At 31.4% G+C, this 15,409-nt stretch overlaps 1 protein-coding gene across 1 annotated transcript in view; it reads left to right on the top strand.

Moving 5' to 3' along the window:
* Positions 1 to 15,409, top strand: part of LOC129223097 (exportin-5-like) — a 112,557-nt gene that overhangs the window by 82,785 nt on the left and 14,363 nt on the right. The window contains exons 22-25 of the mRNA XM_054857664.1: positions 3,774 to 3,858; positions 7,082 to 7,221; positions 12,730 to 12,821; positions 14,574 to 14,620. Coding sequence (XP_054713639.1) covers positions 3,774 to 3,858; positions 7,082 to 7,221; positions 12,730 to 12,821; positions 14,574 to 14,620 — 364 coding nt within the window. The remainder of the gene's footprint in view (positions 1 to 3,773; positions 3,859 to 7,081; positions 7,222 to 12,729; positions 12,822 to 14,573; positions 14,621 to 15,409) is intronic.

Here is a 15,409-nt window from a genome sequence, read left to right as displayed (position 1 = left end):
GTTTTGATGATTCTGAGGTAGCAAAAAGGATCAAATTATCTAATAAAAGTTAAGTACATGATAAATTTGCACCTTACTTTTAAAGCCCTTATTAAAAAAATTTTTTCATCATTCTTTGTAATTCACTCTGATGAAACAACAACAAGGCAAGGGAAGTAATTAGACATACATTTATCCTATTGATATGTGGTATATGTGTCACTATGTTGAAGAATAAAAGATTGAATGCATTTTATTATAGTTTTCAAGATTGAATTTGAAACGTTTTATCATCCACTACGAAAAATCAAGCTTATAAATTACATTCAAGTTTTAAAAACTTGATTTTTGTTGTCCTAAAATTTTATCAAAATTGTGTCCTAAAATTTTTGATAAAATTTTTGAAATCACCACTCTGGCCCCTCCTGGCAAATAGATGCTACTTTGGCTTAAAGAGACAATTAAAATCTAAGCTCCTTTCCATTAATACAAAAATAAACCTATACAAAACCCTCATAAGACCGATCATATTATGCGGTAGTGAGACATGGGCAATTAATAAAACAGAGGAAAACAGACTTCTTATTTTTGAAAGAAAGATCCTTCGGGCAATTTTTGGAGCAGTAAAAGAAAATGATGTTTGGAGAAGTTTATATAACTTTGAAGTATACCGTAAATACAGACTACCCAACATCTTAAGAGTAATTAAAGCCAACAGAATCAGATGGCTGGGGCACGTATTTAGGCGTGCAGATCTGGATCCGATTAAAAAGATAACTTTTTCGAAAATTGAGGGTACAAGGAGAAGGGGAAGACCAGCAACTAGGTGGCTGGATAGTGTTGAGAAGGACCTTAAAATTTTGGGAGTGAACAGGTGGAGAAACCTGGCAACGTGTCGTACCGCCTGGAGGAAGCAGACGGAGAAAGCCTTGGCCTGCACCAGGCTGTTGTGCTGATGAAGAAGAAGACTCTGGCCTCTCCAGGGGTCTGTCCAGTATTTTTCACAGGGTCCGTTTTTTGTGAAAAAGGAATTCATTTTGTAAAAAATCAAATAATTTCGCAAAAAAGAAAAAAAATTTTTTTTTACTAAAGCAAAATTTTAGAATTTAGAGATGGCACAAACTGCATCATTTAAACTTAAAGTTGAGTGTTTTCCTCTACTATGTTGAGAATATCATTCTGGGGTGTTTTTTTAGTATTTGGCAGGAATTGGGAACGGCATTGCTCTCTCAAGTATCAACATTTATCAACTATTCTACATTAAGTTAAAGTATACTAGAAATATTTCTGTACAGTATTTAAAATAATTGTAACAAAAAATAAATAAAATTCAGACAAGGGTTCAGCATTTAACTTTTTAACCCAAGACACTCTTAAAAAGCAGAATTTTGTTTAAAACTTATAAATTCCGTGATTTTAACAAAAATAAAAAGAGATTTTATTTGTTTACCTCTTAACAAACGTACAAAACATCGAAAAATCGGATTCCCATAATGGATGCAAAGAGATCGCAATTCTCAAAGTGAAGGCATCAAAAGTATAAAAAACGGCTTGTAAAAAAAATGTTTTTGATAAAATTATTATAAAATTGCATTTTAGAGTCCTATGATAGACATATTATTAATATCTGTGGACACAGTTGAAGCAAAAAAAAAATCAAATTAAACCATCGATTCAACGTTTTGATTTTTGACTCATAGAAGAAAATGAAATTTTGCTTTAAAAACTTGAAATGAGCGTTCTAACAAAAATAAAGAGACTTTTCATTTATTTGCATCCTAATAACGCAAAGTTAGCTTTAAAAAAGAACAAAATATGATTCTCATATCGGATGTTAAAAGATTGCATTTTTCAAAATGTAGACATCTGAAGAAAAAAAAAATGGTAAGTAAATGAGTTTATTTAAAGTTAATCATCCTTGTTAGCATCAAAAAATCAAACCCATATAATTTTCTCCCAAAGTAACAGTAAAACATCTCACTGCACCGTAAAAACACAAATATTGACAAGCTGGTAAAATGATGAGAATATTTTCTAATCAAGTCATTATAAAAGTTCAACGCCTGATGCTAAGTGGAGATAATTTTGAAGTTGGTAACCCTATCTGAAGGGATCATATTTTTTTCCCCACCCTTTGCAGTTCTAAGTTCATTTTGCTTATTATTGTTATTATTGTTTATTAAATCATGAGCAGGGAGAAAAGGGGGAGAAAAGTGCTTGCAACGCCTTTTCAGAAAAGTTTACAACAACACCGCTGCTAATTAGCTGTGATAAAGCAAACAAAATTATTTAAAACCAAACTTATTTTCAGCTGTTAATTGCTTTCCAAGAAACAAACAACAAGCATCATATTTATTTAGCAGTAGCAATTATTTTGCGCTTGCAGGGAGCATCACAAGAGTGCCGTTTTTTTCTTTGCGAAATTAGCAGATTTTGTATAAGCTGATCCCTCTAATTTGACTTTAAAAAAGGTTCCAAAAGTTATTGGTTTTATGCACAGAAATATGCATTATTTTGCTTTCAGATTTCCTCTTTCAATAAAAAATTTGTGAAAGATCCATTCTTGTTTATCAGAATTTTGCGAAGAATCCATTTTGGTTGATCGGGATTTTGTGAAAGGTCCGTTTTGGTTGATCGGATTTTTGTGAAGGACCCGTTAACGGACCCAAATATCCTCTGGCCAAACCCTTGTCCTGCTAATTGAAACTTGGTTTTTAGATTTTCACTTTTTGATGATTAAAGATCTGCACTACTTGCATGCAAAACCAGTAACTAGACCAGCTTTGTTCGCAAAAAGTTCCCTGCCTTCCCCCATACAATTTTGGTATCCTAGCTTGGTCTGTTTCAGTTAATGTGTTTGCACAATTTGCTCGCGGATGTGTGTAATCCATTTGCAATAATGAAAAATCCTTGTTTAGCTTTTACTTACATTTTAGGTCCACAAGTGTTATTGATTCTTTTAAGCTATTGCATACATTAGTATCATTTTTTTACTTATTTTGTAGATTATCAGAAAAATTTGCTGATCTGTGGTCATTGTGCCAACTTATTCCTTGAATAATCAGGAGTTTGCTTTCATCTCACCATTCACCTTTTTTAAATGGAACATTCTAAATGAAAATTTAAAAAATTAAATTTTCATACTATTCTTTTTAATGAATTTAAACTTTTTTTTTTCAATAAAAAGCAAAAATTAAGTTTTACGCTTCTAAAGAATCATGTTTTAAATTTAACATATATGTTACCTTGAAAGATCAAAATTGAAGAATGTCGACTTTCATGGGTGATACATTGGAAATATTTTGTCTTATGCCGATGTTTTCCGCTTGTGAATGTTGATATTTATAGGATAATGTTGACATTTACCAGATTTCACATTAACAAATATATTTTTAAGTCACAAGTTACTGTTCCATAGCTAGAGCTGAGTCAGTGACTTTGGCTCTATTGTTGTTTGAGAAATGATAAAAAAGTAGCATTGATTAAAAATGGAGGGTCAAATTCTATACGATTATTAATTAATTATTTATCTAAAGTTTTAGTTGTAATTTTTGCATAAATTAAATTAGCATTTGAGAAAGAAAAGTTTAAAAAAAATAATAATCCTGGGTTTTAAAAAATACTAATTGATTTTAATTAGTTAGGTTTCAACCAGTCAGCTTTAAACTAAACAACCCTGACCAATGCTGATGTTTTTTTTGTTTGAATTTTTTTATTGTTTCTTTTCTGCCTTATCAAATATTGTTGCCTTTGAGTATCAGTTTTATTTTAACAGTAAACGTTAATTTTTTCAGGCATTCCAAACATTGAAAACTCACAGCAGCCTCGAACACCCTTTGAACGTATGAAAACACACTTGCAGACATTATATGAAAATTGGTAAGCAGTATTCTTTTCTTTCAATATTCTATGTATTTTAAGAAGAACTTTTCCTGGACGTTCATTTTTTATGGAAGTATGGTTGAACTTGCTTATTATGAGCACAAAGAGATTATGATTTTTGCTTATTATAACCGGTGCTTGTAAAGAATGGTTTTGCATACCTGCCAACTCAACAGGTTTTTTTCAGTATTTTCCTGAACTTTGAGCATTTCTCCTGGTCTCCCGATTTTTATTAATAATCTACTGAATTTTATAAATCTTTGGAAAAATCTATTTACAGTATAACTTTGATTTAATGATACCCGATTTAATGATTTTCTCAATTTAATGATACATTTCACTGGTCCAGATTTAACTGCATTGAATGTCCATGCTAGATTTAACAATATCCTTGATTTAACGATAACTTTTTCCAGTCCCTTGACAATCTTTAAATTGGGGTTATACAGTATTTAGGGAGTTTTGAAAAAAAAAAAAAAAACTGTTAAGCTATGTTTCTATAGTTTTTCCAGACGGTATGTACTGCATGGTTTGAAAGCTACTTGCAAAAATTGAAACTTTAGTACATCGAAATCTATTAACATTATTTCTTCTTATTACTTTTGATCAAAAGTAAGTTTTAACTGTATATTAAGCATTAATTTAAATTTTCTTTTAGTTTCACATTCCAATTAATCATTTTATGGGTATATGAATTAAAGAACTTCCATATGATTGGACTTTAAGAGATTGTAAAAAGTCTACTAGATTTTTTCCTTGGAAGGATGGCAGGTATTATTTTGTGGAAAAATCATAGTTCAGTACCTCCTTGCTGCATTACACCTCGTTATATCGCTCAGTGGAATGTATTGCAGCTTTCCTTTGTCTCCTGAATAATTATATTTAAAAAAAAAATTTTGCTTTTCATTTGATATCATAGAAAGAGATTTACCTTTCACAGAAAAAGTGTTTTCTTATAAAGCTGCAAATTTCGATTTGTATTCCACCATAGAACAATAATAGAAATACTATAAATTAATTATTTTTGTTTTAAAAAACAATTGACAATTTTCTGGTGTTTTCATTAAGGAAATCATCCTAAAATTGTAATAAAATAATCTAGGTGCACAATTTATTAATTAGTACGTTTCTTCAAGAGTTATTTTTTTTTATGACCGTTTTGTTTTTTTTTTCTTTTTTGTTTTTGGATATATCGCCCTTTTCTGTTTTTTTCCAACAAGCATGATATAATGAAGGGTTACTGTACGAAACTTGTTTTTATATATTTATTTCTGCAGGGAACCAAATAAGTTGGTTGATTTACTTTAAATTGTGTTATTATCTCTTTCTTGTATTATTACTTTTCTGAAAATGCTCATGAACCCAAAAATATTGTCATTTGCACTCGTGGCATAAAAAGCTTGAAGTTTTCCTGTGTGCTCAAAAGCTGTGAAGTATGTTGGGTGATAGCGACATATTTGACAAATGTTTCACTAACATATGTTGATTTCATTATTGTTTTCATTTACTTTAGCATGAATATCAGTTAGAGTATCTTCTGGCATAGTACTCACCACATAATAAAAGTCCATATTTCTGAAACCACAAAACTATTGTCATTATGACTAGGGTTTGCTCATTAAAAGTAACTCCCCTTGCTTTCATATTGTCCAGACAAAGCATGTGTGGTTTCCTCAATAAAAACAAGTTCAACTCATGTCATTGTTTTGATGGGCTAAACTACAAGTTTTTATATGCAGTTGAAAAAAGAAAACTATTTTGACACTCTCAGTTTAATACGATTCAAGTTTCATTCTATAGTGTAGCTTGGCTGATACTTTAAAGCTGAAGTATAATTGTTTTAAGTATCAGTACAGGTTAATACTAATGTATTTGATCCAAATTTATCTACCTTTGTGCTGATATATTGAAACAGAAAATGGAAGTAATTGAACACACAAATAAGAAATAAAATTGCAGACAAGTTCGGTGTTATATGGAACTTTTTTAACACTTTCCGGTCTGAGCTATATCTATCGTATATCTCCCTCCAGACTGGGGTTTTTTGGCGCTTTGTATGATTTTTTAAAAAATACTTGGAAGATGTGTATTTTAGTAATTTTTATTGTATTACACACTTCACGATATTTTCTTTCGTAATAAATGAACTATTTGAATGAAATAAAAATCAATTTTTAGTAAGAAATTGTCGAAAAAAGCATGTTTGAAACTTTAAAAAAAAGTTCTGCTTAGGAAAACATAATTTTTAACCATAAAAGTTTACCCAGACACAATTAAAAACTTACCTAAATCTTGAACAAATATCTGAAAATAGGTTTAATTTGAAAATACACATTATTTAATAAAATTTGCTTTTGTATAGTATATTTCAAAGCACAAACTCGAATTTAAACCTTCTATTCTCATGTAATTATTTCTGCCTGGTGCTGCCATCTGTATTTTTTTTTTGGAAGTATAAGGTTTGTAGATAGAATCTAAAAGGGTTAGAAACGTATAGAACTCGTATTTTTATAGCTAAGAGTAAAATTTTGACCCCGAGAGAATCTCGGGCTTAGTTAACCTTCACCAAAAACTGCAGCCCGAGTGACGCTCAGGCATAGATCTCAAAGTGTTAAAAATGTTTGAAATTATGTACGTTGTGATGAAAACATTCAAAATAATTGAAAGATTTTCATTGTTGCAATTTTATGCATTGGCAAATGGGTTGCAAGTAACTCTGAAACGAGTGTGGTGTCTGTAGTTTTATTGCTTGTTTGTGCATTTAATTATGTTTATTTTCTATTTTACCAAGCCAATATTCATTTATTAAAAAACAAATAGGCATTTTCTATTTTGTTTAAATATGCTTTCTTTAAGAGCATCCATTTCTTTTTCAAGTATTTTTAGCTGAGAAAACCTTGGCAGTCATGTAAACAATGTAACATAAAAGAAAGAGATAAAACAGGACATCTCATGTAGAAAAGGCTTGTTAAACTTGTATTGGGTCTTAGACACTGCAAAAAGTCCTTGTGTTTGCTTGAATAGAGCTTACTCCTGTTGGTAGTAAGAAATTATGCGGTTTTCATTTTGCTTGGAAACACGTGTTATCTTTGCTTAATCTTTCTATAATTATAGATCTGAATATAAATTTCTTGATATTTATATTAATTATTTATTTCACTTATTTTTTTACCTGTTTTGCATAGACATCATTATGTGGGTTATACCTTTTCTATTGCAGTATTCAAATCCTGGGCTGTTCAGTTGAAAATCTCTTTATTGACTTCTATACAATACAGTCTTTGCCTTGTCTTCTTACTGACAACATGTTTTGTAATATACATAATCTTACCGACTACAAACTTAGACAACTAATTCGTATCCTTTATTTCTGATTTCAATATATCTTTGCTATTGAATACCATTATTAGAAGCTGAATTCTGATTGGTGTCAAGAAAAAAATTAATGTGTGTAGGATAGTTTTAGGCAATTGGTCTGATTCTATTGAATGTTCAAACTTAGCTATTCAGTTATGTGTTTGATGTATGGAGATATGTTTCACAGTCATAAAACAGTGGCGGATCCGTGGGTGGATTTATGGGGGGGGGCAGAGGGGGCAATGCCCCCCCCCCCCCCAGTTTTGGGAGGACTTAAAATAGTAACAACACATCTTCCAAAATCTTAAAACAAAAAAATCATTATTTTTTTTCTTTTTTTGATTAGTTCAATGAAAATGAAGAGAATATCGAATGTCCTTTCCTGATGGGAGAAAAGAAAAAAAAAGAACATTAGATACAAATAGTACAGCTTTCACTGCGGTGCTGAAAATATGCCTATATTCACTATTTTGGACTAAAAACCATTTGGTCAAGTGTATTAATGAAAATATAGGCTGAATGAGCTATGCATTCAGTTGCAACACTTGTAATAATTGACTATTATTTTTAAATTAGAACCTAAAACAAAGGGAAACCCCCTCGCCATTTGCACTAACAGAATGATCTACTCGTTATGATTTGTTTTCTTTCTTTTCAGAATGTTTATTTTCAATTTGCGTGATTTCAAAAAGTAGATATTTTGTGTTGTTACAGACGAAAGATTTTGAAGAACCTTCTGGAATTCACACGTTCTGATTGGTAAAATTGTAAAAATCCTTTAACCGTAAAAACTGACGAATTTTCGTAAAAATTACAAAAATCTGCCGGTAAGAGTGAATTACATTTAGGGCCGGATTTGCCTATAAGATAAACAAGCTATAGCTTCGGGCTACTGCTTTGAAGTGGGTCCGTAACTCACAAAAAATTGCATGATTTGTTCCTTAAAAAACGGAAAGTGTTTGAAAAACTAATTTCATTTTCAAGTGCTTGAAAACCTGGAATATTTGGAAACGTGTGGCTACAAACCTTAAATTTCAAAATTTCTAACAAATGGTAGGGGGAGGAATGCCAAAATATGTCAAATTCAGCTCCTTGCTACATCCTGCATCAAAAGTGTAAAAATCATGGTTCTTACGTTCGTAACATATTACATGAAATAAATTTTTGTGACTCACATGTTTCATATCTTACTATTTATTTAATCCCAAATGCAGTATTTTGGAAATTCTTTTGTATTGATTGCTTTTATCTTGCTTCTACTACATATTGTTAATCTGTTTAGCCCGGAAAAAATGATACAATACTTCTATTTCTTTCAGTTTTCTGTACTGCTTATAATTAAAAAAAAGGTTGTTGTAATGAGAGAATTCTATAGTTTATTTTTTCTTTTAAAATTAAAAGAGCTGTTTTTTTTTTTAAATACAAAGTTTGAATAATACTGTACAACTGTATAATCTAGTACTCAATTTCAGAGACTGGAAAGTGCAAATGAGGTGCCTTCAATTATTAAATGTTATAAAATCCTTGAAAAGAATTGGCGCAGTATAACCTACTAGGGCTCTTGTGCCAAAACACCCAATCTAACCAACCAAATCTTGAAAATAATTAGACAAGTCTTTGAAACTCCTAAGCAAAGTGTGCTTCTATTTTTTTTCTTGTCAGGTGTATAAATTATGAATTGTTCAAATAAGTAGTATGTTACTCTCATGTTACATATTTTCTAAATCTGTACAGCATTTCTTTTAAGTATTAACTTACATCGCAAAGCACATTTAAATCATAAAACTTTAAATTTAAAAAAATGTTCATTTTTCCCCGAGATTTTTGTCCATATAAACCCTTATAAGGCTTTAAAATGCAGAATTTTATATCCATTTTGCAAAATTTCCTCCGGGGGAGAAACCCTGGACCCCCTAAAATTGGGGATATTCTATATCCCACTTAATAGGAAGATCTGCGTCACTCTCTTGATACCAGTCACCTCTCGTACGGTCAATTCATAAAAGGACAGCATGAAAACACACATTAATGAAAACGACACACAGAAAAAAAAAAGTAAAGCATGGCCTTATGCATCACAGGAAAAACAGGCCAAAAAAGGGAGGGGCAGTTTAAAATATTGCTCAAAAAAAAAACCTGCCCCCCCCCCCTCCAGGAACTCAGTCCTAAATCCGCCTATGGACGGATCCAGACGATCCTGTTGGGAGTACGGTTTCCAATCCTGAAATCCCGCATGATATTTATCGGGATTAATCCTGCGGGCTCTCTAATCCCACAAATTTTTTCCATTCATTTGTTTTCCAACTTTTGCCACTCATAAAACGACTATTTTCACAAGCGTTATCTGTTTGAATCACCTTCCTCTTATATCTGCAAGAAGAGAAAGAAAAACTCTGTATCTCATATGATGAACTGTGAATTTACCTTCAAGGAACACGATGAAAAATAGAGTATATTTTTCTGAGAATGAATTGGCATTCCCATTCAAGGTTTCAGTTGTCATACGAACAATAATTGAGGAAATGCGTATAATTTAAAAGCATTTTTGAAAACCATCTCTAAAGTTTAAAATCCAGGAAATTACGCTTAAGAAAAACAGAGAAAGTGTATTACTTGAAATGCACCGCCAGCTTAGTCATTTCCAGCCAAGGACTGCAGTTTCGTGCGTAATTAGCACTCATCAGCGTTCATCTTTGAGTAGAACCAAAGCATTGCTTTGGTCACTCGTCTGGTCTGTGCTAATTCAATATTAGCTACCAGTTTGGCACTCTTGGCTTCCTTCCTTAAGAGGTTTTCCATCTCCAGCTCAGTCACTTTCCTATGACAGGCTGATGAGTGCTAATAAGCACGAAACTGCAGTCCTCGGCTGGAAATGACTGAGATGGCGGTGTATTTCTTGTATTTCTGCTTTAGCCCTGGCTAATGGGTGGTAATTTACTGAATAAAGTGTATTACTGATTGCAAAAACTGCTGGAGTAGCCTGAATGCAATGTTGAATCACTTCTGTAATCTTAAGGAATGCACAACATTTTTCTCCAAAAAAGAAAGCAATGAAAAACCAGGTATTATTTATATATTCAGCACCACTCCAAAAGAGACGACAGAAACTTAAATGCAACACAGGATGACTCGCATGACAGTGCATTAAACTAAGCTGCTCAAGTTTTGAATGTCTCTTAAAAGTGAGAAATAAAATTAGCAAAGTTATTCAAAAATGTTTGCTGAAACTACAACTTGGTGGAACCAAACAAAACTCATCCCTTGCTGCAATGAATCAAATGCACTAATACTATGACAGATATTAATGAAGTCACTAGGGTATTCTCAATGCAAGTTAAATTGGATACAACAAAACACGTATCCAATCGATCATTTTTGTCCGAAATGTGCAGTTCTTGAACAAATACCAAGCATAAGAACAGAAAAATCTACTTAGAAAAAGAAGCTGATGCAGTTAATGGGGATCTTTTGTTAAATGTCCGCAGTTATTTAATCTCAGTAAAACCAACTACACTAAAGCCACATAATGTTTTCATCAAGAGCATTATTTATTGAGCAAAAATCCTTTCTCTCTCCATACGAGCAATGCTTTGTTAAGGGCAGGACCGGATTTAGAGGAGGGCAGGTGGTGCTACTGCTCGGGGCCTCCACAACAAAGGGGCCCCCACAATAAAATTTTTACAAAAATCCTAACTTTCACGGGTTGAAAATATTGGATATATACATATATATCAAAATATTCAGATATATATCAAAGTATCGGATATTTTCGAAAATATGATGATCTTTTCGAACCTTGATTAGGGGCCTCCACTCCTTCGTTGCCCCGGGGCCCCCACACTTCCAAATCCGGCCCTGGTTAAGGGATCTAAGGACCCTTAAGAGCCAGTTTTTATAAGAGCAGGTCAGATACATGCCATTTTTGATTTTGCTAAAAATTTTACACTGGTTTCTTTGAATGATTGGTTTATTTCAATCATCCAAGATTCTGACCTTACTATTCATGCTTGAAATTGTTCTCCAAATAAAAGAAAAAAAAGAGCAATCAGATAAAAAAATTAACTATTTGAAGGAACATCAATGTAACTTCGGTTTTTTATCGATAACTTTCAGCAGAAACATAAACAGACAAATAAATATCTTTGTGCTGAAAAATAAAGTAAGAAAAGACAATGTCAAAAACCGCAATATGCAGATTACTGCAGACACATGTCTCGGCGTTACAAGGAAGGAACGTCTTTTTCAATGCAAAATAAATGAGCTTATGGATGAAAAGACGTCTGACAAAAGCCAAGAGCCAGATAATTATAAAACGAATAAAGAACCGATAGGAATGCAAACGAAGGGCAAGAGCTCTCTAACAGGTGCGATAAAACTGAAAGAAAGAAATCAGTTGGATAAAGATTAAGCCACAAAGCTTAAACAAAAAGAAAATGTCAATAACCACCGCAAGACAAGAAAAAGCTGAATGGATGAAAAAACATCAGGAAATAAAACAAACAAAAACAAAAATTTTCGGAAAAGAAAAAAATAAAGGTAAATAGAAGAAAAGGGGGAAATCTCATCACAAAAAAGTTAAAAATAAACCAAGCAAGTTAGATAAAAATGAATGGAAAAATAAAAATAAAAAAGCATGCAAAATAGAAAAAATGGATGAGGAGAGGACAATGTTAAAGATATGGAAGCCAGACATTGGAAAAATACGGAACTGCTTTACCATCACATTAAATCTGCTCCAACCATTTAACACTTCCTGGGCTACTTTGTCCATCCTTCCCTTACCAAGGCATATAGCCTCTGCAGCTTGCATTCTCATTTTCTGAGGAACCTAATTCTAATTACAGTAAAACCTGTCTACAACGATACTGTTGGGACCTAAAAAAATGTCACAATAGACAGGTTATCGTTATAAACAGTTTGATTATTCATGCTGACATTTTGCTGGGGCCAAAAAAAAATATTGTTATACACAGGTTATCGTTATAAACAGTATCATTATACACAGGTTTCACTTTACTATCTTTTCTTCTAAAAACAAACATTAACAGAATTTTAGTATATTTCTTTTTTTTTTTTTAAATTTTGCACAACATCAATTGTTGATAATTTAAACAATAAAATTAAGTAACTTTTTTCTTAAGAGAGAAAAATGAAATGTGCATGATTTAAAATGAGGCCAATAATTTTAGTTTTAGCATACAAGTATTTTAAAACCTGAATTTTAACAATTAAATATTAAGATTGTATATTTACTTTTAAAGAGAACAAATTTAGTGATTTCTTTTAATTTTAAATATTCTTATGAATATTCACCTCAAAAACTAGTATTTACTCACATTTTATTGTTTTTATGTAAGTAAAATTATGTGGTTCTAATATGATTAGAATAGACAGATTTATTTATTTTTTTAAATTATTATTTATAATTTTGGTATATTTTTAGTTGAATTGATTTCAAATTTTATATGACTTTAAAAAAGGTGTCGTATATCCCTTAACACTTTACATGTGTATTTCTAAAGCCGTTTTTTCTTCAATGTCCTCCTACTGCATATGATATGTTAGTGAATGTAATATTTGGATTTAGTCAATTCATGAGACAAGTAAGTTTTATGAACATAAAAATGTAGATTGAACTTTTCTGTTATTGCTAATATTTGTGTTGGAATTTTAAAGATTGCCTTTACTGCTAAAATTAATTTATATAATGTATTGTCTTGGCTTTTGAATGTCTTTAAGTGCTATGGATATTATTTCTTTGAAAGGTTTTTTTTTTTTTTTTTTTTTTTTTTTTTTTTTTTTTTTTTTTTTTTTTGGCTGGAGAAAAATACTAATGTATTATCAAAGGCTGTAGCCTCCTTTACTACTAAAAGTAATGCATGTAATACATTGTGTTCAACAAGGTTAATCAACCCTGTTATGCCTACCATCTTTTTTTGTATCTATTTTATTGCAACTCTACCCCTACTGGTTCGACAATATAGTTATGAATTAAAGAAGTAACTTGTTAAGGAAGAATTATTAAAGCAGAGTCACAGCATTAAAGCATATAATAAAATAAGTAATGAGACTCTGTTTGGGTTGACAGGATTCTTGCCTTAAATCCTCTCCTTGAAAGTAGTCTTAGTGGTCAAATCCTAGCCAAGAAAAATTCAAAAATTTTCCATGGGAACATGACTGTTAAGAAACTTATGCAGTTTTTTAAAAAGAATGCAGTATGAGATAAAGTTTTATAAAGTAAAAATACACAGCAGGCTGTAATTAAACCATTTCGCTGCTTTTCTCCCTCCCTAAAATTTAGGATCCACCTCGAAACAATGTTTAGAGTCTCTCTTCCACTTAAGGAGTTCAAGCTTAGCCGTCTGTAATAATAATGCAGTTAATTCTCTATTTAACAACTTTCAAGGAAACATAAAAAAAATTGTCCTTAAGTAGAATGTGTTCTTAAATAGAATGCTTCTAAAATTACAGTGGAGCATCCGGGACTAAAAAGTCGTCTTTAAATAGAAAAAGTCGTTCAATAGAGCGCTGTTAAACAGAGAACCAACTGTAATTATTTTTAGGTCATACTTTCACCAAGTTGAGCTGAGTAAATCTTTATAAAAGAACTTACTGTAGTTAAAAATATGTCTTTATTTATACTTTATATGCATAGAGCATGAATTCATTTATTTTTTAATGAGATTCCTGAAGCTGAGACTACAAAACTCATTTTTTGCAAAAAGCATAAGAAGGCTTTCTATTTCAAAAGTATCCGGGTAGTGTGCATTTCCTCCCTATTTTCCATGCTGATGACCAAATCTTCTGCATTTTTGTATCACTGAACCGTTTATACCTCTGACATTGATTCATGATGCTGAAGGAAAATTAATATTAAGAAAAAGTTTTCTGGTCATTCTTTCTATTCCACACAGCAACGTAGAGTGAGATGGTATTTTCACTCATCAAAAAGTACAGAACATTCATCCATGTCTGATGATATTTTGAAAAATTACTCATTATCAAGTCTAGAGGAAAAAATGTTGTTATGAAGTAGATTTCTCAATAGATTTCTAAAAATAGCAAGTGCTACTGCTGCTTCTTTGAACAAGAAATAAATGTGTGAGATTTATTTTACTAACAAATATTTTTTCTTTATTAATTTGTTTTACATAAAATTGTAGTGTAATGTTTCATAATAGATGATTGCAATTGTAGAATTAATAGTTCTGATTAAAAAATGTTTTCTTTTTCTTTCATTTTTTTTCAGCTACAATTTATACTGAAAGCAATTACTCTGAAATCATTAATATACTTTCATGACTTAATTTAATTTTTATTTGTTGCATTCTAACTTTTTGTTCATTTTCCCCCAGAAACTTACAATTAGATGGCAAAATTTCAAAAAGAGATATGGCTCCTGGTAAATATATTATTAACTTTTCCTTTAAAATTTTAAGTAAAGCTATTTCTACTCGACATTATTGATGTGAACTTTATTTTCTATGGAAGAGAATTTTAAATTTGTTAATTTTCTCTTTTTTTTAATCTGAGATAAATGTGCTGTGTTGATTCTATCTTGTTTCTTCTTTTTAAAAAAATAACACTTTTAACACATTTGCTATGATACCAACAGTAGTTTTCTCAGGGGTGTCCCCCCCTCCCAAAGAGCACCCCCTCAAAAATATTGTAAAGATCCCCCCCCCCCAAAAAAAGCAAGAGCTTCCCCCCAGAATGAGAAAAATAACCGTCAAAACAACCCCCGTAAAAATCTCAATGCCGCAGTCTGTGCCATACCCCCCCCCCCCCCTAGGTGGGCACCCTTGGTTTTCTACTATTTGAGAATTTGGAATTAATTTTCTTTTTAAAATTTGTGATGCAACTGGTATCTGTATTAACAAAACTTTCAGTTATACATCTTTAACACCATGAAATTACAAATAAAATATCATTGCACATCATGTACATGGAGATACAGGAGATTTGATCTTCTAACTGCAAATGAACAATAAAAGATTTTGGGGTCCTAATTATCAGTTGTGATATTTAAGGCCATTTTAGAAGAAGCATCCTGTCTCAGTCAAGAACTTTTGCAATAAATTTTTATACATTTATACCATTGTTGTTGTACAAAATTTGACTTTGTATATTACCTACCAAGCTTCTAATTCTTGAAAAAAGTTAACAGTTTAAACTCTTCACTGTTTTTGAT

Source organism: Uloborus diversus, chromosome 5, assembly GCF_026930045.1.
Source record: "Uloborus diversus isolate 005 chromosome 5, Udiv.v.3.1, whole genome shotgun sequence".
Lineage (NCBI taxonomy): Eukaryota > Metazoa > Arthropoda > Arachnida > Araneae > Uloboridae > Uloborus > Uloborus diversus.
The sequence above is the reverse complement of the archived record's forward strand: the minus strand, read 5'-3'. Positions and strand labels throughout refer to the sequence as shown.